A 20,717-nucleotide genomic window follows, 5' to 3' on the forward strand; every position below is an offset into this window, starting at 1 on the left:
TGACCTTCAGCAGCGTACCTTCACTGAGGTGTGGACAGTCTTGACATCTGGGAAGAGTGTCTGGCATTTCTGGAGCCAATCTTCTACCTTCATGCTGCACTCATCAGCAAGGTCTATGGTTGTGTCAACCTTCTGTGGGGTGTTGACTGTGTCGAAGCTTCCCAACATGGCCTGTAGCTGTGTCTTCCCTTCCTCTCCTTGTGTTGTCATATCCTCCACACTGGTATCCTCCAGTTCCAAGAGCTTCATTGCTGACTTGTTCTGCTCTACCAGAGCATAGAGTCTGTTCTGGAGCTGGAGGTGGTGAGTCTTCCAGTCCCCCAGCTGCCCCCGGTACTCCCCCAGCTGGGACAATACCTCTTCACAGCTAATAATGAGGGTGCTGATGATGCTCTTCTGCTCCTGCACCAGGGAATGTAACTTCTTACTGATGCCTCTGGCGGGACCTTCATAAGGTTTTGCTGGCACTACTTCCTCAGCTGTTAGCTGGATATTTTTGAGTTTCCTAACAAATGCCTCCACAGCATAGCTAATTGGGAACTGAGTAGCAGCTGTGGCAGCGTGCTCGGCACGGCAGCTGGGGCAGGTCAGCTGACCATTCTTGATAGCATTGTCAATACACTGGGAGCAGAATGTGTGGCCACACGGCAGTGTGCGAGGCCGTAGCTGATTGTCATCATAATCGTTAAAACACACTGAACATTCCTCTGGTTTGTTATCCTGTGGAAAAAAATATTTGGTTAAGCAAGAAGAATTTAGAACAAAAAGTAATATTACAGTACTGTCCTGTATTTACCGATACAAATTACATAATATTTACATAATTTCTTTGTACAGAGGAGCCTCGGTATTTGCACTGCTCATAATTCGCACTTTTCGGTACTCAGACGCTGTGTTCATGTTCGGTATTCGTCTGTTTGCATTCAGATGTAAACACGCGTCCCTGATGCATCAGTTTCACCATAGCTGTTGTTCAGTGCACAACCTACTACACTTTTCTCTAGGATATTTTTTATATTCTTATTGTAAATAAGTCACCATGTCATCTATGAAAGTTTGTGATATGAGCCAATCAAAAAGAATAACGGTTAGAATCACGATACAGATAAAGAAAGAACTCACAGCTAAATATGAGAGTGGTACCTGAGTGTCAACTCTTGTTACAGAGTTTGGTATGCCTAACTCTAGTTCTCTATTAAAAGAAATGTGTGCAAAATGAGGGAAAGTGCCAACCTTTCCTTGAAATTATCATCTTGACAAACAATGTTATAAATCTGTTGAATGACAATGCTATGTCTCAATTTAAAAACATTTTAATGCACAGGCAAAAACAATCATCCTTGGACAAGTTTCTTGTAATGAAAGCATTCAGTGAGTGTAATGAGGGAAACAGAAAAAGACAGAAAAGAGAAAGAACATCAGAAGCACAACTTCCAGAAGTTTTAATGTTAGGGAACTCCCCTGCCAAAGAACATCTCTCTTCCTCTGCCTCACTAGTTTCCACATATGCCATCAACTCTCCGAAATACAGGTAAAGTGTAGTGTGTTAGCATTTATTCCATTTAATTATTGTATAACTATACAGTATTTATTTTTGTGGCTTGGACCTGATTAATCCATTATACATTATTCTTTACTAGTTGTAATTGGCCACGCATTGTTGTGGCTCAACAACGCATGTACGTTGTTGAGCCACAGCAACCTTCCCCTGTCTCCCAGTCCTCCCCACCATTCTCCAGTCCCCTCATCCTTCCAACCATTCCTCACTCCCGCGTCCCCTCGTCCTCCCAACCATTCCCCACTTCCCTGTCCCCTAGTCCTCCCCACCATCTCCTCCTAACCATTCCCCACTCCACCATCCCTTTGGCCTCCTAACCATCCCTCACTCCAACTCATCCGCCCGATAATTCCCCCCCTCCTCCGTCCCCCTATCTTCTTCACCATCACCCACTCCCCCTGTCCTCTTGTGCTCCCCACCATTCTCCATTCCCCGGTCCCCATGTCACCATCCCCAACTCCCCCATCCCCTCATCCTTCCCATCATTACCCCCTCCCCTGTCCCCCCTCACCATCCCCCCCCACTTCCGTTCCCTCGTCCTCCCCACCATTCCCCACTCCCTCGTCTAATGCATTCCCAAATGATCTGATGTTCCCATTAGAAAATTAGGAACATCAAATGATCTGATGTTCTCATCACTGAAATATAAGAAAAACAGTTAAAAAAACAAAACAAAATGAAAAACAAACAAAAAAAAACAATCTATACTCACAAAATTAACAGAATGATAAAACACAGCTCAATTCCAATGTCATGTCACACAAAATAATTACTGTAGACACTTGATTATCCGGGATTCGAATATCCGGAAAACACCCTTATACGGTCAAAATCGTGACCGGATAAAGTTATCTCAATATCCGGCCAAAATGTCCATAGGAGCCAGAAAATCAGGCGTTTGTCCGGATAAAAATCTAGGCCGGTTAACTTGCTGCCGATGTTGCAATATCCGGACAGTCAGCCAGACAAGGAATGAATTGTCCGGATATGAAAGCCAGGCCGCGGGCCGTACCGTATTAATCCCGTATGGCTGTGGCTCGAGGCGCATGGTGTAGTCGGGGGTGGGGTGGGTGGGTTGTGTCGGGGGAGAGGGGAGCGTTGGGAAGGACCACCTGGGGGGATAAGGGGGATGTGGAGCGGCCTATACACTACGGTACAGTAATTACCATTAATTTTAGAACAATTCATCATAGCCAAAAACAAAAGAAATACTAGAATACTAAATATTTTTTCCAGTGTTCTGACATCAATTTTCGTGTTACGTCTTCCATTTTGGTATCAAATTGTGCGCAATCTAAAGGCGCATATTTTAAAACTAGTCCCATAATAATAAAACAATAAATAGAATTTGAACAAATATTTTAACTTTTGGACACTTTTTAACGCTCATCACCACAAAATTATTTATATCTTTCCAGTGTTCTGACATCAATTTTCATGTTACGTCTTTCATTTTGGCATCAAATTGTGTGCAATCTAAAGGTGCTCATTTTGAAACCACACCCAGATTGATCAGTTAAAATTTAAATTTTTAACAAATATTTTAATGGATGATTTCAGATCGCGTCATCCGAGACGGCCCAGGAGAAAAACGGATGTCACTGGAAAGCGACATCGAAGCGTGAAAGTGTTATTAATACACTCACCAAAACAGGTTAGTGACAACTGTTGTGAGCCACCAGTCCCTCATAATATCCACCTCACCCAGTATGAGAGTTATAGTATTCCATACTTATACCCTGTTTGGACTGGCTTATAACCCATTAATATGCAATACAGCATGTGTAGTTAGGTAGGTAGTACTGAATTTATAAGTGTTTCAGGCTCTCCAGACAACAGTATTAACAAAAACTCCATGATTTGTTCATCATCAGCTCTACTGAACTGCCTGAAGAACAAGAAGGTCAAAACTGTTCAAGTGTAGCCCATCAACTGATTAGATCAGAGATAAACTTTAATGATACTATTAAATCTATCAGAATAGATAAAAACAATCACCACAGCACCAGACAGATGCTCACTAAACTAGCTTATCCCAATGATAAGTAAGACCTCATTCAATCAGCTACAAATATAAAACCAACCTTTATATTAATGAGTGCCTTACCAAGCAGTGTTGATCCTCCTCTACAGACTGCATCATATTCACAAACAAAACTCAAATCTTATCAAGCAGTGCTACACCAGGAATGGAACGATCATTGCTAAGAAAGAACAGGCAAAAGACATGAAATCAAGTGTCCAACAATTACTAACTTTCTTTGTTGATTGTGACAGAACTGGAAGTCAGCGAACTTCCAATGTCATTGCTGAGAGTAACACATGAGTGACCAAGCCTTACCTAGCCTAATCATATTTAAATTTGTTTATATTTGTATATATTTATATTTATTGTATATATTTTATTGTATATATTATATATAGTATATATTGTATATATTTATATTTTTATATTTTTTATATTTGCTTTTTTTATATTTGTATATTAGTTACTAAAGGCTTCTTTATATTATTGGCTTCATTTACATGTAATTTATCCTCTTATAATTGTTACTACAAACACTTCAATTTTATAAAATGTAATAATTCTTTCAATGCTTAATTTGTCTAGTTATCTGATTCTTAGCTTAAAATATTTGCAACTTACCCAATTATCTCTTACTATTAAGACTTCCATTTCACAAAATTTTATGAACCTTGAACTCTTAATTTGTCAATGTATCTGAATCCTTAATTCATTACTTTGTGAATTAAAAAAAAAACATTTAATTTCTCACTTATATATCAGTCCATTAATATTAGCTACTAGTCTTGTTTGTTGTCTAATATTCCAGTATTGTTAATGGATTCTTAAGCTTTAAGTACATCAACGTCTCCAGCCCATATGTGTTTGTTTCTATTGCATACCCTTATCCAACTTGTCTTATTACCATATGATATTACTGTATTATAATCTTAAGAGATTACTGAATTTTTAATTTGATTAATTATATGTATCCTATTTTATTAACTATCTTGAATCTGAATCCATTTATTTATTCATAACCTTAATTCTTTGTTTAATTCTCACTTTGTTCTCCTCTATTTTTTGCCTGTTTACATTGCATATCCTTGCCCAGCTTGTATTATTACCATATGATATTAATGTATTACAATATTAATCTAAGTCTTAACTTAGCTAATTATTTGTATTCAAGTTGAATGATGGTGTTGACCTTGGTCGGCACGGCAGGGCTGGTGAGAGCTGTGTACTGTACACACACTCTACATTGTCCACTTCAATATCCATATTCACTAGTATCAGACACCTGTGATAGGTCTTTGTCCAGATTTGCGTTATCAATATCACTGGCATGGTCATCTTCAAGCAATATGCCCTGTATTTCACCATCAGAGAGTGTTTTCTCAACAACACAGCTGGCTGGGGACTGGGAGCTTGCTGTGAATACGTCTGACATGGTTGTTACCTTCAAAATGAGCCTGCCCACGGCCGGCCATGTGGCAAGCTAGTAATTTTTTCTAGCTGGCAGATGCTCACTGGAAGCCTCAGGGCTCCATCTTGTACCCAAGCTTGGAATACTACAATACACCTATGATTGCCTTAATCACTACACTGTTCTGCCCCCAAATATATCAAACCCCTGGTGCGCAGCAAATAAATTGTTAGCAAAATTTTGTTTGTGCTTCTAATAACGATATACTGTATACCCTTCCATGATCACATATATGTTGAAATAAATGCGAAATTGTACTTACTTTGGCCGCAGTGGGGTCCAGAAAATGGCTTGTGATGCACTGTTCTGCCCCCAAATATGTCAAACCCCTGGTGCGCAGCAAATAAATTGTTCAAATTTTTTTTTTGTGTGCTTCTAATAATGATAAATACCCATCCATGATCACATATATATTGAAATAAATACAAAATTGTAATTACTTTGGCCACAGTGGGGTCCAGAAAATGGCTTCTGATGCACTGTTCTGCCCACAAATATGTCAAACCCCTGGTGCGCAGCAAATAAATTGTTCGATTTTTTTTTGTGCTTCTAATAATGATAAATACCCGTCCATGATCACATATATGTTGAAATAAATACAAAATTGTAATTACTTTGGCCCCAGTGGGGTCCAGAAAATGGCTTGTGATGTCACGGTTTGGTGGTTGCCGGAGGCATAGACTCCTGGAGCCACTACCACTTTTTAGTGATATTTCCTCTCATGCCACTAAAACTCTTCTGCACCTTCCAAAGTCTGTCCTGTCTGTCTTCATATCATTGCTCTCAAAGTTCAGGCACCATGAGAAGCAGCAGGAATCTATCACATTCCAATTCAATTCAAAAGGTGACATCCCTAGTGCCAGCACCTGCATCAGAGGAGCTTCAGGATATTTCACAATTCCTAAGTATTGTAGTACAAGTTGATGATAGTGAGTGGTGTCCCAAGGAACATAAAAGTGTGCTTTGGAAAAATAGGTGAGATAACACGAATGTGCAAAGTGAAGTGAAAAATTGGATGAGAAAAAGTGACCCCAGTGTTTACAGTGCAGACAAACGTATTTAAGATGGCCACTAGCAAGAAGGAAAACAAAACAGAGCTAGATTTTGGGGGTTTTAATAAAGAAAGCATTAATATAAGCAGTTTACACAACAAATTGGCAAAATTAGATATTATAGTGAACTATCATGTAGAAATAATCAGCAAATTGAAAGAAAGTAATGACCACTTGAGTAGCAAAGTTTTAGGTCTTGAAAGACCTAGTGAAAGTGAAAGACTTATGCAAGGACAAGAATCAATTGGAAACAAATTACAAAGCCATGGAAAAGGAAAATAAACTCTCAAAAACAGCTTTGGAAGAAGTTAAAGCAAATTTAAACTTATATGACTATGACAGGTTAGGTAAGGAAATTCAACAGGGAAAAACAGCTTTTGTCAGCACAGACGAAGGAAGTTACACAGGGAATAGAACAGTGCAAGAAAGATATGCAACTCACCTATGCACAAGTGGCCAAGGAGAAGGAAAAAATAGAAGCAGCAGCAAAGGACGCCAAACACTGCAACAACCAGGATAAAACAAACATTAGGCTGGAAGTGAGAAAGGAACTGGCATCAAATCCTAAATTGGTGCAAAACACAGTTGATCGAAGTTTCTGATCATTTTTGGTTGCAAAAAAAAGGAGACAACATCTAAGTCAGAAAGAGCTGTAGAAGAAGAGAAAGTAGTAGATAAAATTGTTGGCCTCGTGGAAGGTCTTACTACAATCGAGAATGTCTGCGACTACAGGAGAATTGGAAAGTACGGAAAAGGGAAATATCGACCTTTGAGGATCACCCTGAACGGTGCCAAACAGATGGAAGAAGTACTAAGGAATGCTAGAAAATTACAAAATGATGAGGTAGGGAAAGTATGGTTACTAAGGCGAGATCTTTCAAAAGAAGACAGAGAAGCTGAAAGTGAACCTCGCCGAGGCAAAACGTTTAAATGAGAGCAGGAATGAAGAAGAAATTAATTCTTTTTTTCTACAAAGTGATAGGGGTAGGCAGATCAGTAAAGTGGTACATAAAGGCAAACCAACAAAATCATTGGAGAGAGGGGGAGTGAAGAATAAGGAGAAGGGGGGAACAAGTTCCTGAAAATTGCATACACCAACATAGATGGAGTGAGATTAAAAATACTGGAGTTAAGTGATGTAATACAGCTGCAGACACCAGACATTGTTGCACTCACGGAGACAAAACTTGAAGATGATATTTTAAATGAGGTCATATTCCTAAGGGGCTACTTGGTTTGGAGACGGGACAGAAAAATTAGGAAAGGCGGTGGCATTGCTGTGCTGGTGAAAGAACACCTAAAGGTAAACAAAATAATAATTGCCAATTCTCGAGAAGTTGACATAATAGCACTGGAGATATGCAATCAGGATGATAAACTAACAATCATAAATGTATATAGTCCACCGTCAAGCAACACAGACAAAAGAGGAGCTAGATAATAAACGAGAGGGTCTTATAACAATAATGAGAGAAATTATAGCGCGAGCTGATAAAGATAGATCACGATTGTTGGTAGTCGTCGACTTCAACTTGAAATCCATAGACTGGGAGGCATATGAAGTAGAACGGAGGATTTTTGGACTTGTAGATTCGTAAACCTCATCCTGGAAACATTCATGTTTCAACATGTTAAACAAGCTACGAAGATGATATATGCTGGATGATATATATGATGGATGACAAGCTACAAATCCGGCAAATCCTGATATTTACCAGGAAAGAGGAAGAGATATTTGACATTCAGTACCTCCCTCCCTTGGGTAAACGTGACCATGTCTTTTTGGGAATACAGCATGCAATGCGTTATAATCTGGAAGAAAATGAGGTTGAAGCAGTTGAAAAGCCTGATTTCAGGAGAGGTCATTATAGGGAACTCAGACATTTCTTTAAGGAACTTGACTGGAAAGATTTGCTATTAGGACATGAAGTAAATGAGATGTATGTCAAGTTTTGTGAAATATATGATCAAGGCACAAAAAAATTTATACCAAAGCAGAGATGCAGAACTAGGAAACAGGATTGGTTCGACAGAAATTACGAGAGGGCCGGAGACCAAAAGACACAAAAAAACAGTGGTGAATGTAATGAAATGCTATTATCTGGATGAGACCTGGAGGCTCCCCGGAGCTTATCCAGGCTGATATATTAATGTCAGACTTTGGCATCAGTCATGTGTATGGAGTTCTATGGGCTACCGAAGACCACAAGCCAGAACCTGCCCCCTCAGAGGGGCAAGGGCAGCAATGGGCTATAGAAACCCCCAGGTGGTTGGAAGCATTCTATGTCTGCCATCGACTGGGTCAGGCACCCAGAAAGATAAACGTCCCAAAACAAACCCCAGTTCTGGTGAAAATTGCTATCAAAAGCCGAAGAGGTGGATAGAACTCCCCTAAAAGAAACGAGCAAATGATCATGACGTCACACGGTGCCACGTCGCTGTCTGCGCAGCTCCCCACTCTTCGGGAGGGGGGAATGGGGAGCCCCAGACTTACCGCGCCAGTTATCCACCATCAGTTCTGAGGCTGGATGTCAAAAAACGCGAAAATCCGCCAACCGGAGGGAGGGAGGAATGCCGGGGAGCCTCCGGGTCTCACCCAGAAAATGGCGTTTCATTACATTCAACGCTGGTTTTTTTGGGAGAGCCCCTTCGGCTCACTGGAGCTAACTACTCACAGAGGAAAAAAGAGGGATGCACCCGGGAGGCAGTCGCCACACACTCCCCAACCCAAAGTCAAGACAACTGGCTGCAACCACCAACCCAAGGCGACACAGGCCCGAATGGGCTCTGGAACGACATGAGACACCGAGCAGCCAGGCCCCTGTACAACTGCCAAAAGCCCCACGCCCGAATTTCAGCTAGGACATGCCGCCAAGACGGCAGCAAGAGCAGCGAATCCACGAATGCCATGGGGAACAGGGAAAGAAAACAGGCTGGCTAGCCGTAATAACACAGCGGACGACCCGGGAGACCCCTCACCCGCGAACAGGGAAGAACGGAACAGGATCAATCCAAAGTGCATCCCGGACACAGAAGCCGGGGCATGCAAATAACAGCGGAGGGCCGCAACCGAACACAAAACACGATGCACCCCCAACCCGACCAACCAAGCACCAACAAACCAAGGACCCAACCCAAAAGCAGCAGCTTCATTCCGTGCCAGAAAAGAGGGAGACGCCTGCAACCGAACAAACCAATCGCCATGACCGAAGGAGCAGAAACCCTTGCGCCAGAGGAGAGCAAGAAGCTCAGCGACCCAACCCCAAGAGGCAAATGCCAGCAGGAAAAGAACCTTCGAGAAACAAACCCGAACTGAAGGTTTGTCACAACCAACCGAGGAGAAAAAAAACAGCATTGAATGTAATGAAACTCCATTTTCTGGGTGAGTCCCGGAGGCTCCCCAGAGCTATCCAGGCTGAATGGATATGTATAACTTTCTGGCATCAGTCAAAGTTCTAGGAGTTCTTGCCTACCGGGGACCACGAGCCAGAACCTGGCCCCCTCAGAGAGGCACGAGGAGCAATGGCCTATAGAAACCCCTTTGTGACTGGGAGCATTCTATGTCTGCCATCGACCGGGACAGGCACCCAGAAAGGTAGGCACACCAAAACAAACCCCTATTCTGGTGAAATTATTGCTAGCGAAAGCCGAACGAGTGGACAAAACTCCCCAAACAAAATTATCAAACTAGCATGACGTCATCACGTCGCCGCACCACCGTCTGCGCAACCCCCCCCCCCCCCTCCCCGAGACAGGGAAGGGGGAGCCCCAGACCCTCCATGCCAGCGATCCAACTGGCAGTTCTCAGGCTGGATGTCAAATACGCGAAAAACGCCGTCGACCGGAGGGAGGGCGGGATGCTGGGGAGCCTCCGGGACTCACCCAGAAAATGGTGTTTCATTACATTCAATGCTGGTTTTCTGGGGGGAGCCCCATCGGCTCCCCGGCGCTACCTCCCCAAAGATAAGTAAAACAGGGAAGGAACCGGGAGGCGGATACCACATGTCCTAACTGAACAACAAAATCCAGAGACAAAACAAAGACCAAAACGAAAAGAAAAAGACCACCCAGGCCAACGACCAGGACGGCCCCAAAACTCAAGAGCAGGCCAGAGGGGAACAACGCCCAGGACAGCAATTGGAATGGAGCAGAAGGAGCCGCAACACTGAACGCAAGCAGGAGCGGCTCTGCCAGCACCACCCATTATGAGGTGACAAGACAATCCCAGATGACGGTCCCAGAACAACCCCGAATGGAAGACAAGCCAACCCTATCAAAGACCGAAGGACCCTTCGCAATGATAGGAAAACCACACAGTGCCCCCGACACGAAACACGCAGGTGGGAGACCAATAACCTGGTCCCAATAACTTGGGACCTGTGTTCAGATTCGCAAAACGCGAAGCTAAAAACAGCGACCCCCGTAACCCAAAGGAACAACATAACCAGCTCCAGCAGGGAAGAATGAGACACGCATCCCCGAGGCATCCAAGAGGATAACTACCGAGGACGAGAACCACAGGAAAGGAAACACACCCGGTCCGGAAAAAGAACAAAGAAAAACAGAAACCAGGACCGGAACCCAGCAAACCCGGTTCCAAGAAAAGGAACCAGGAAAGCAGGAGCGGCAGACCGAAAAGTCCACACACCCCCCTCCACAGACAGCGCAACCCAAAGCCTGCAGAAAACCACAGAAATCGCAGGAACTTGGTACCAAAACGAAACACCGGAGAAGTCCAAAAGCAGGACGTGGAACATGGACAGAGGCCCACTGGAGCACCAAACAGGATAACCAAGAAGCACTGACCCAGACACAAAAAAGTGTAGCATGAGGAGGAAAAACGGAAATAAGTAAGGAAACCACGAATACGGCCCAAGGAGCGGCCGGGAAGTAACACACACGACCAACCACAAAATGTGTAGAGGAGCGCGTACATACCTGAGGGACCTTACGGACAGCAGGGTGCAGTCAGGCACCGAAGATAGGCAAGGAAAGTGTCCAGACAGGGAAAAAACCCAGGGGTCGACAACGAAAACAAAAGCACCAAAATGCAGGGCAGAGCCCCACAGGACAACAAAGAACAAAAGATGGACAAAAAAGGCAATAAAGACACATGCAAGGTGACCAAACACCACACCAAACACCCCAGTCAGGAGCCATCGATGCAATCCCGCCAAGCGGGGAAGAGTAAACAAAGATGGAACAGTGAACAAGGGTGGCGGAGTGAGTAGAGTATCCCAAGAAGATACTCGCTCAATACGCATGAGCCTAACCAGAGAAGCAAAGCTCTCCAAAGTATCAACGATGGAACTCAAACCGTTCCGTACGTCCAAGGAAAAGTCCTGCCAACCTGTGGAGAACTGTGAGGCGGCGCCCAAGCATATAACCAGCAGAGTAGCGAAGAATAACTAGACTACCTGCAAGTGTGGTCTAGAACAGACATGCGAGACACTGTACTGACACTCAGTGCGCCCATCCCGCACCAATGCCCGCCAAAATATCACCCGCAACTACTGAATACGCAACAAAAGATAAGTAGTTCCTTAGTGTTTGTGTTTATTGATCAATCCCCACGAAACAATAGAAACTGGGATAGTGGCACAAGCCACCCTTGCGGCACATTGTGGGCACGAAACAACGGGCATAAAAGGGATAGGCGCAGAATCAGGACCAACCGGAGGAATGACCTGCACTGTATTAGGCCCGGTGACGCGCGGAACCAATTACCACGTAACGTGGTGGTGGGGCCCCACGATTGGTGCAAGGGCGGGTTGGACATGTATGTGAGTGGGAATGGATGGTAAGAAACAGTAGCTACCTCGCACGGGCCATTAGGCCCTCCGCAGGTCCACTGTATTTATGTCCGTATGTTTGTACGCACAAGGGGACACAGGAGGTATTGAGCACCCAAAGGAGCCACAGACACTAAAAGAACCTGATTAATGTCAGAGAGGAAAGGAAGCAAAAAGCACCTAAAAGCCATGTGGAGGAGGCAGACGCCACCCACACGAGCAAACATAAAGACAGAGCCCAGAAGGCTCAGGAAACTGCACAATTGTCAACTGACAGAAGCAGGGCCCAAGAGCCAGAGTCAACCCCTGCAAGCACAACTAGGCAAGCACCCCACCAAAAGTGAGAACCAGCACTAGGCCGACAGAAGCGCCAGACAAGACAACCTCACCTGCAGAGCAGACACAGGACCGTGCCACAACACAGGCGAGCCAAGTAACATACCAGGAGCAGCGCTTAAGGTGTGCCCGAAAGCCATGCATACTCGAGGCAGTAGGCATAGTACTGTCTCCACTCGATCATCCGGACTATATGGGAAGGACCCCCAGCCGGATTATCACATTTTTCGGATAATGGTACTTTTTCACCTACGAGTAAAAAAGTGACCATTTCCAACTATTTTTATACTACAAACAACATAATTTGAATTGCCTTGCCACATATTATTATTAAATATTCAACTAGAAACCTCAACTTACCTTGTTGGTGTTCGTCTTCTTGATTGATGGCACACATCTTGAAGTTAAAAATTCTTAACAATTTACGTAACCTATACTAACACAACACTAAAATTAACACTTAAAATTACTGTACAGTTCATTAAGCTAAGTTAGTTTTGACTGCCAGCTGCTGAAGCCTCACTGGTTGAGGGCATTTGGGTTGCCTGTGAGGCCTCACTTGTTGAAGGCGCTTGCTTGCACCTCACTTGTTGAAGCGCTTGCATGCCCTCACTTGTTGAAGGCGCTTGGCTTGCCTGTGACGCCTCACTTGTTAAAGGCGCTTGCTTGCGCCTCACTTATTGAAGGCGCTTGGCTTGCCTGTGACGCCTCACTTGTTGAAAGCACTTGGCTTGCCTGTAATGCCTCACTTGTTGAAGGCGCTTGGCTGCCTGTGACGCCTCACTGGTTGAACAACACGTAACTTGTCTTTAATTGCTAGGAGAACCTTCTTCCTCTTAACACCTCCAGAACGATTGATGCTGCTACGACATATTCTTGGCCAAAAATGTTCAGTTACTATGAAAATTAAGAAAGTTATTTAAAAAAAATATTTCACTAATGGCGCAGCACTGTGAGGCCCGCACTGGTTGAGGTGTATAACAGTGACTTGTCTTTAATTGTTAGGACAACTTTCTTCCTCTTAACACCTCCAGAACGATTGATGCTGCTACCAGACATTGTCTTGGCCAAAAATGTTCAAAGTTACTATGAAAATAAAAAAGTTATTTAAAAAAAATATTTCACTAATGGCGCAGCACTGTGTATAACACGAGGGACGGGAGCACATGGGTTGACCAGTGTTGGACGGGTCCACTTGGGGTGGGGCAGCTATAGCACGTTACGTAGGCCGCCAGGAGGAAAAAAATTCACAATATTTTTGAAGGAAACTTCAGCCTGTGCACATTGCTTTTAGGAAACTTATTTATTTGTTATTACATAATTACTAGTACTTATTTCATTTGTTTTTGGCTATGATTAATTGTTCTAAAATTAATGGTAATTCCTGTACCCAAGTGGTCCCTCCCGACGCTCCCCTCCCACCCTCCCGACACCACCCACCCACCCCACCCCACCCCCTCCTCCACCATGCGTTTAGAGCCACAGATGGGATTAATACGGTATGGCCGAATTTTCATCCGGCCAAACCAGCTTTTATCCGGTTCCTGTGGCCATTTTGGCCGGATATTGTGATAACTTTATCCGATCACGATTTTGGCCGTATAAGGGCGTTTTCCGGATGTTTGAATCCCGGATAATTGCGGCGTTACAGTATGTACCTTACCTGAATAAAATGCGAGGTCGAAGGAGAAATACGACCAGAGGTGTGTGCCCTGCAGAAGACGAAGCAGTACCGAGGGAGAACAAAGTGACACCCCCAGATATAAATCCAAAACACCCTCAGCATCCAGAGGGCTACGACTGGAGGGAGAAACGAGCAAGAAGCCGCAGAAAACCACGAGAAATGGCGCGAACACACGAGCATACTGCCCGTAAACAAAACGCACACCGCGGCTCCAGCACACAAGGTACGAAACGCAACACCCGTCCACCGGGAGGCATGGCTCGTACACCAGGAGGACACACAAATCGTACACACAACGTAGAGACATCGTACAAACACCAGGAAGGCGTGCGGAACGAAGACAAAGAACGCCGAAACTGGAAGTAGAGACGACGCAAAAACAAAGCAAGGTGAAAACGAAGCGAAAGAAAACAGATGATGGAAGGGAACCAACAAGGCCGACAAAAGACCCGATGGAAACCACATCGAAAATCAACAGACGTTCCAATAATATTGGAAGGTACGAAGAGACTCGCGAACCAACGAGAACCATGACAAGCACCCCTGACCAAGGAACATGCAGGAACAACGATACGAAGCGGTTTAGGCACTATGTACTAGGTCAATATAGAAATCCATCAATGTTTGTTTCCCACCTTGTATAGATGTACCTTACCTGAACACTTTTTTTTTTGTGAACAGCATCGCGACATAAGAGCGAAAAGGGTAAGGAAAAGGGGGTGAAACACCCCCCAGGAATGACGGGACTGACGAACCCGAAGGAACACGGAACCGAACCCAGGGAGGGGTACTGTATACCCGAAAACAACAGGAACACAGAGAGGGAAGGAACAACCCCACTGAGGAACTGCCAGCCCCACACCAAAGGTACAAGGACCCAAGAGGGGCAAACGGAGCCGAGGCCCCCAGGCAACCCCTCCCTAACTCCGGGAACCTCTACGGCATGACCCAGGGCCGAGCCGCACCCCCAAAGCACCAGCTTAACAAACAAAAGCCGGGGCAGCCGTGCAAACACTAATGAAGGGAGCCCACTAGTCAGACCCATACGGCACGGCTGGAGGAACCGACTCGAATGCCTCCGCTGCCACCCCGGATGAGGAAAACCCCCAAGACCGCCCGAGTCTCAACCCAACCAGACCCCGCCCCAACCCCGAAACCCGCCTATGGTTCGGAGCCGGAAGCAAGGGAGGAAGTGAGTAGAACAGAAGGGGAGGAACAAGCGGAAGGAGCCAGAGCCGAAGCGACCCTCACCCCCAAGTCCAGACCCCAACCACCAAAACGGGGCATCCGGGGCCGCAAACCAAGAGCGTTGCAGCAACACACACCCAGCAAGCAACGCCGCAGCCGCCTGCACCCGACTATCAAGACCAGTGGTCTGGGTGAAGGAGAGCGCGTACCGACAACAATCATCGGACGACTCCGGGTCACAAGAACAAGGACCCAACAGGCAGCATGGCGGAGGCACAACCGGTGAGTGTCACCCTGAGACACGGGGATAGATCAACCGTCAAACTCGCAGGACACGAGGGGGGCTCCAGGGACACATCTAGAGGACCACGGAGCCCCCGTGGGGTTCCCCAGGGCCCTGAGCCTTTGGTACACACTAAAGGAAGCCCAGGTAGGGTACCGCGAACCGGCACCCAAATCTACCAACAAACTGCTAAAGCTGAACCCCCGGGACATGTCCACTCACAGGGGCCAAGCGAGGAGTACCGCCAACAGAAGAATTCAAAAGAAATTTACCTAGAACAGGAAAGGGGGACCATAGGAAACGCAGACCCCCACCAGGCAAAAACAAAATCAAAAGAAAAACCCCGCAAGAGGACAACGTACCCAGGCGGAACAGAGCCGGCCACTGTTAATGGTGAAAACTGGCTGTGCAGTACCCCGTGCCCCTACCAGTGACGAAAACTACCACCTACCCAGAGACAAACCAGGGCAACAAACCCCCAGCCGACTCCAAGGGTGGCCCAGTACCGAGCAGTAAAAGACAAGCGGAGGCAGAACCCAAGGTGACTTGTGGAAGGTGGCCCCAAGCCCGAAGGGCAGTACTTACAAGGCACCTAGAGAAGATAGCCCTAGGCACATGCAGCCCGAGTACCGTGGAATCTTACTCCTGGCTCACACCCCACCGGTAGAGATAGTCAACACCACAAGGCACAGAACTGAAACAAAAACCAGAGCCAGAGGCACTAGAGCAGCCAGTAATACCATCAGCCAAGAACTGCCAGTTGGATCGCCAGCGTGGAGGGTCTGGGGCTCCCCCTTCCCCCTCTCGGGGAGGGGGGGGGGGTTGCGCAGACGGTGGCGCGGCAACGTGATGACGTCATGCTAGTTTGATAATTTTGTTTGGGGAGTTTTGTCCACTCGTTTGGCTTTCGGTAGCAATAATTTCACCAGAATAGGGGTTTGTTTTGGGATGCCTACCTTTCTGGGTGCCTGTCCCGGTCGATGGTAGACATAGAATGCTCCCAGTCACAAAGGGGTTTCTATAGGCCATTGCTCCTCGTGCCTCTCTGAGGGGGCCAGGTACTGGCTCGTGGTCCCCGGTAGGCAAGAACTCCTAGCACTTTGACTGATGCCAGAAAGTTATACATATCCATTCAGCCTGGATAGCTCCGGGGAGCCGACGGGGCTCCCCCCAGAAAAGAGCACGCTGTCCAGACACCAGGACAGCTCTAGCGGCGCATGAGTAGGCCGGAGGTGAAACAACGCACAAGACAGCTTACGAACGGTGTAGATTTAACACCAAGACCGAAAGCAAGCCGTAGCGGCTCTGCCAGCGCCGCACGAAACGAGGCGACAGTATGCGGCAAGATGACGGGCCCAAACCCCCACCAGAAATGCCAAGCTGACGCCAGCAACGCAGCTACCTAAGAAGGGACAGAAGGAAAAGGAAGGTACCGCCAAAATACCCCATACTGCCACCAAGAAGAAGCACGCGGGTGATACACCAACAACAAAGCCACCTGACCACCTACCGAAGGTGAGACTCGAGGCAGAACCCAACCAGCCCTGTCAAGGTTCATCCAAGCCTAGGAAGAGGCGAAGCCATGGGAAGATCTCGGGCGTGACTACCGAGGAAGCAGAGCCAGAAACTCAAGCCGACAAAGGAGATGGAACATCTGCCGAACAGAAAAACTCCCCAACGCGAGCGATCTCGCCAGATCGGAAACTACGGGTCCGACGCGAGACTCCAGAGAAGGAACACAGCAAGACCCTGAAAATGCCAACAGGCAGAGCAAGCCAGAAAAACAGGAACCTAAACCTGGCAACAGGAAGGCCAAAAGGCATAAACAAAACACACAACAGTGTGAAGGAGAAAACGAGAAAAAGACCAGAAAAAGAGCCCCAGCCCCAGCGGCCAGGGACAAGAGTGAAGCAGGAAGATAAGGAACGAAGAAGGCATTCAGCAAAACGGGAACGAAAGGGACAACACCAACCCACAAAGTCGCAGGCCCTGTCCCAACAAACCAAAGTGAAGATGCAAAGGGTCGCCACCAGACCAGCACCCGAACCAAGGGGTACGAGCAATGAAGACAGACCAATGCACACAAGTGCACACGCACCATGCGACACAGGCGGAAGGAGCGCCCAAAGAAGCCAAAGGAACGAAAGAAGGAAACATTCCAGCAGCAGAGTAGTAAACAAATGGAATGCACAAGGGAAGTGGTGGAAGCTGACCCCACACACAGCTGCAAGTGCAGACATGACAGAGCCCAGGAGATGTCAGGGAAGCGACAGGGAAGAGGCAGGACGAAAGAGCCAAAGCTCAACCCCAGGCACAAAACTGCAGCAAAATGTCACCCCACAACATTCTGACACAGTAAGTACCACATGTCACCGTGGTACACATTACCAATGCACACACGCACCACACGCAACACACAACAGGCAACATGTAACATGCAACATGAAGTAATTTCTCTTGGTGAAGGCAGAGAAATGGTGGAGGCTGACTCCAGACAGGGTCAAACGTAGATACGATAGAGCCCAGCAGGCCCAGGAACCTGCACACCAGGCGATCGACGCGGAGAGACGGGACCAAAGAGCCAGAGCTCAATCCCTGCAAGCACAACCAGGTGAGCACAACGAGGGACGTACATAACCTGCACCTCAACAATCGTACCTCGTAGCATGGATGAGGTGGGCCTCCGATCGACTCGAGCATGGGTTGGACATGCATATGAGTGGGACTGGACGGATCAAATTAGGAACAGTCACCTGTGTGCTGACGGACTTGTATCCATATAAAATATATTTAACATATATTTTTATAAAAATATATTTATATAAATATATTAATATAAATATATTTGTATCCAGCGCCTGGCCGAAAGAGATGCCAAACCACAGAAACTCACCTGTCGAACGTAGGCACGAACGTGTCATGACAGCAGTTGAAAAACCTGACTTCTGGAGAGGACATTAGGGCGACCTTAGAATTTTTTTTAGTGAGTATAATTGGACAGACTTGATGCTAGGCAAGGAAGTGAATGAGATGTATGTAAAGTTTTGTGAAATATATGATAAAGACACAAAAAATTTTATACCAAAACAGAGATGCAGAACTAGGAAACAGGATTGGTTCAATAGAAATTGCGAGAGGGCCAGAGACCAAAAGACACTAAAATAGAATCAATACAGGAAGAGGCCAAACCCCCAAACATACCAGCGATACAAAGATGCGAGAAACAACTTCACGGTAGTGAGGAGAGAGGCAAAAAGACATTTTGAAAAATGGATTGCAGACAAATGTAAAACAGAACTAGGTCTATTCTATAAATTCATTAACAACAAATTGCAGGTAAAGGATAATATTCAGAGGTTGAAAATGGGAAATAGATTCACGGAAAATGAAAAGCAAATGTGTGAAACACTAAACGAAAAGTTCCAAAGTGTGTTTGTACAAAATGAAATCTTTAGGGAACCAGACACAATAAGAATTCCAGAGGACAGCATAGAGCACATAGAGGTGTCTAGAGACGAAGTGGAAAAAATGCTAAAGGAGCTAAGTAAGAACAAAGCAGTTGGTCCAGATGGAGTTTCACCATGGGTTCAGAGAGAATGTGCACCTGAGCTCAGCATTCCACTGCAACTGATTTTTCAGGCATCCCTGTGTACAGGAGTTGTAGCTGATGTGTGGAAAAAGGCTAACATAGTTCCAATCTACAAAAGTGGAAACAGGGAAGACCCCCTTAATTATAGACCTATATCATTGACAAGTGTAATAGTCAAAATATTGGAAAAAATAATTAAAACTAAATGAGTAGAACACCTGGAGGAAAACGATATAATATCAGACAGACAGTATGGTTTTCGATTTGGAAGATCCTGTGTAACGAACTTGCTCAGTTTTTATGATCGAGCCACAGAAATTTTACTGGAAAGAGATGGTTGGGTAGACTGCATCTATCTGGACCTATAACAGGCTTTCGACAGAGTTCCCCATAAGAGGTTGTTCTGGAAACTGGAACATATTGGAGGAGTGACAGGTAAGCTACTAACATGGATGAAAAATTTCCTGACAGAAAAATGAGGGCCGTAATCAGAGGCAAGGTATCGGATTGGAGGAATGTCACGAGTGGAGTACCTCAGGGTTCAGTTCATGCACTGGTAATGTTCATTGTCTACATAAACGATCTACCAGTGGAAATACAGAATTACATGAACATGCTTGCTGATGATGCTAAGATAATAGGGAAGATAAGAAACCTAGATGATTGCCATGCCCTTCAAGAAGACCTGGACAAAATAAGTATATGGAGCAACACTTGGCAAATGGAATTTAATGTGAATAAATGCCATGTTATGGAATGTGGAATTGGAGAACATAAACCTCACACAACCTATAAATTATGTGAGAAATCTTTTAAGAATTCTGACAAAGAAAGGGATCTAGGGGTGGTTCTAGATAGAAAACTGTCACCTGAGGACCACATTAAAAACATTGTGCGAGGAGCCTATGCTACACTTTCTAACCTCAGAATTGTTTTTAAATACATGGATGGAGAAACACTAAAGAAATTGTTCACGACTTTTATTAGACCAAAGCTGGAATATGCAGTGGTTGTATGGTGCCCATATCTTAAGAAGCACATCAAAAAACTGGAAAAGGTGCAACGACATGCCACTAAGTGGCTCCCAGAACTGAAGGACAAGAGCTACGAGGAGACGTTAGAGGCATTAAATATGCAAAAACTAAAAGATAGAAGAAAAAGAGGCGATATGATTACTACGTTCAAAATAGTAACAGGAATCGATAAAATTGATAGGGAAGATTTCCTGAGACCGGGAACTTTAAGAACAAGAGTTCTAGCTAAACAGCTAAATAAATCTAAGCTAGCTAAATCTAGCATAGATTTAAACTAGCTAAACACAGATGCTGAAGAAATATAAGAAAATTCACTTTCGCAAACAGAGTGGTAGACGGTTGGAACAAGTTAGGTGAAAAGGTGGTGGAGGCCAAGACCGTTAGTAGTTTCAAAGCGTTATATGACAAAGAGTGCTGGGAAGACGGGACACCACGAGCGTAGCTCTCATCCTGTAACTACACTTAGGTAATTACCCTCCGAAGCGCAAACCAGACAGCCACGAACTCCCGAACCATGCTGTGAGCCCGACGGACGGACAGACTCCACCATCCCCGGCCAACTTGGTGAGCACTGGTCACAAAGCCCCAGCCGAGAGATGACCCGTCTGTGAACACATCGAGCGAAGGCTCGGGGAGGTGCCAAGGCACGGAACCCCGAAAACCCCAAAGAGGAAGCTGGTGACGCAGCATCAACACAAGATCCCCTG

The 20,717-nt window shown here is 45.6% G+C and overlaps 1 protein-coding gene across 1 annotated transcript in view; it reads right to left on the bottom strand.

Annotated features, from left to right (window-relative positions):
• The window catches only part of LOC138365149 (uncharacterized), a 58,631-nt gene that overhangs the window by 8,675 nt on the left and 29,239 nt on the right, over window positions 1-20,717 (bottom strand). The window contains exon 3 of the mRNA XM_069325229.1: window positions 19-720. Within this exon, the coding sequence (XP_069181330.1) occupies window positions 19-720 (702 nt within the window). The remainder of the gene's footprint in view (window positions 1-18; window positions 721-20,717) is intronic.

The sequence above is a fragment of the Procambarus clarkii genome, chromosome 15 (assembly GCF_040958095.1).
Source record: "Procambarus clarkii isolate CNS0578487 chromosome 15, FALCON_Pclarkii_2.0, whole genome shotgun sequence".
In the NCBI taxonomy this organism is placed as follows: domain Eukaryota; kingdom Metazoa; phylum Arthropoda; class Malacostraca; order Decapoda; family Cambaridae; genus Procambarus; species Procambarus clarkii.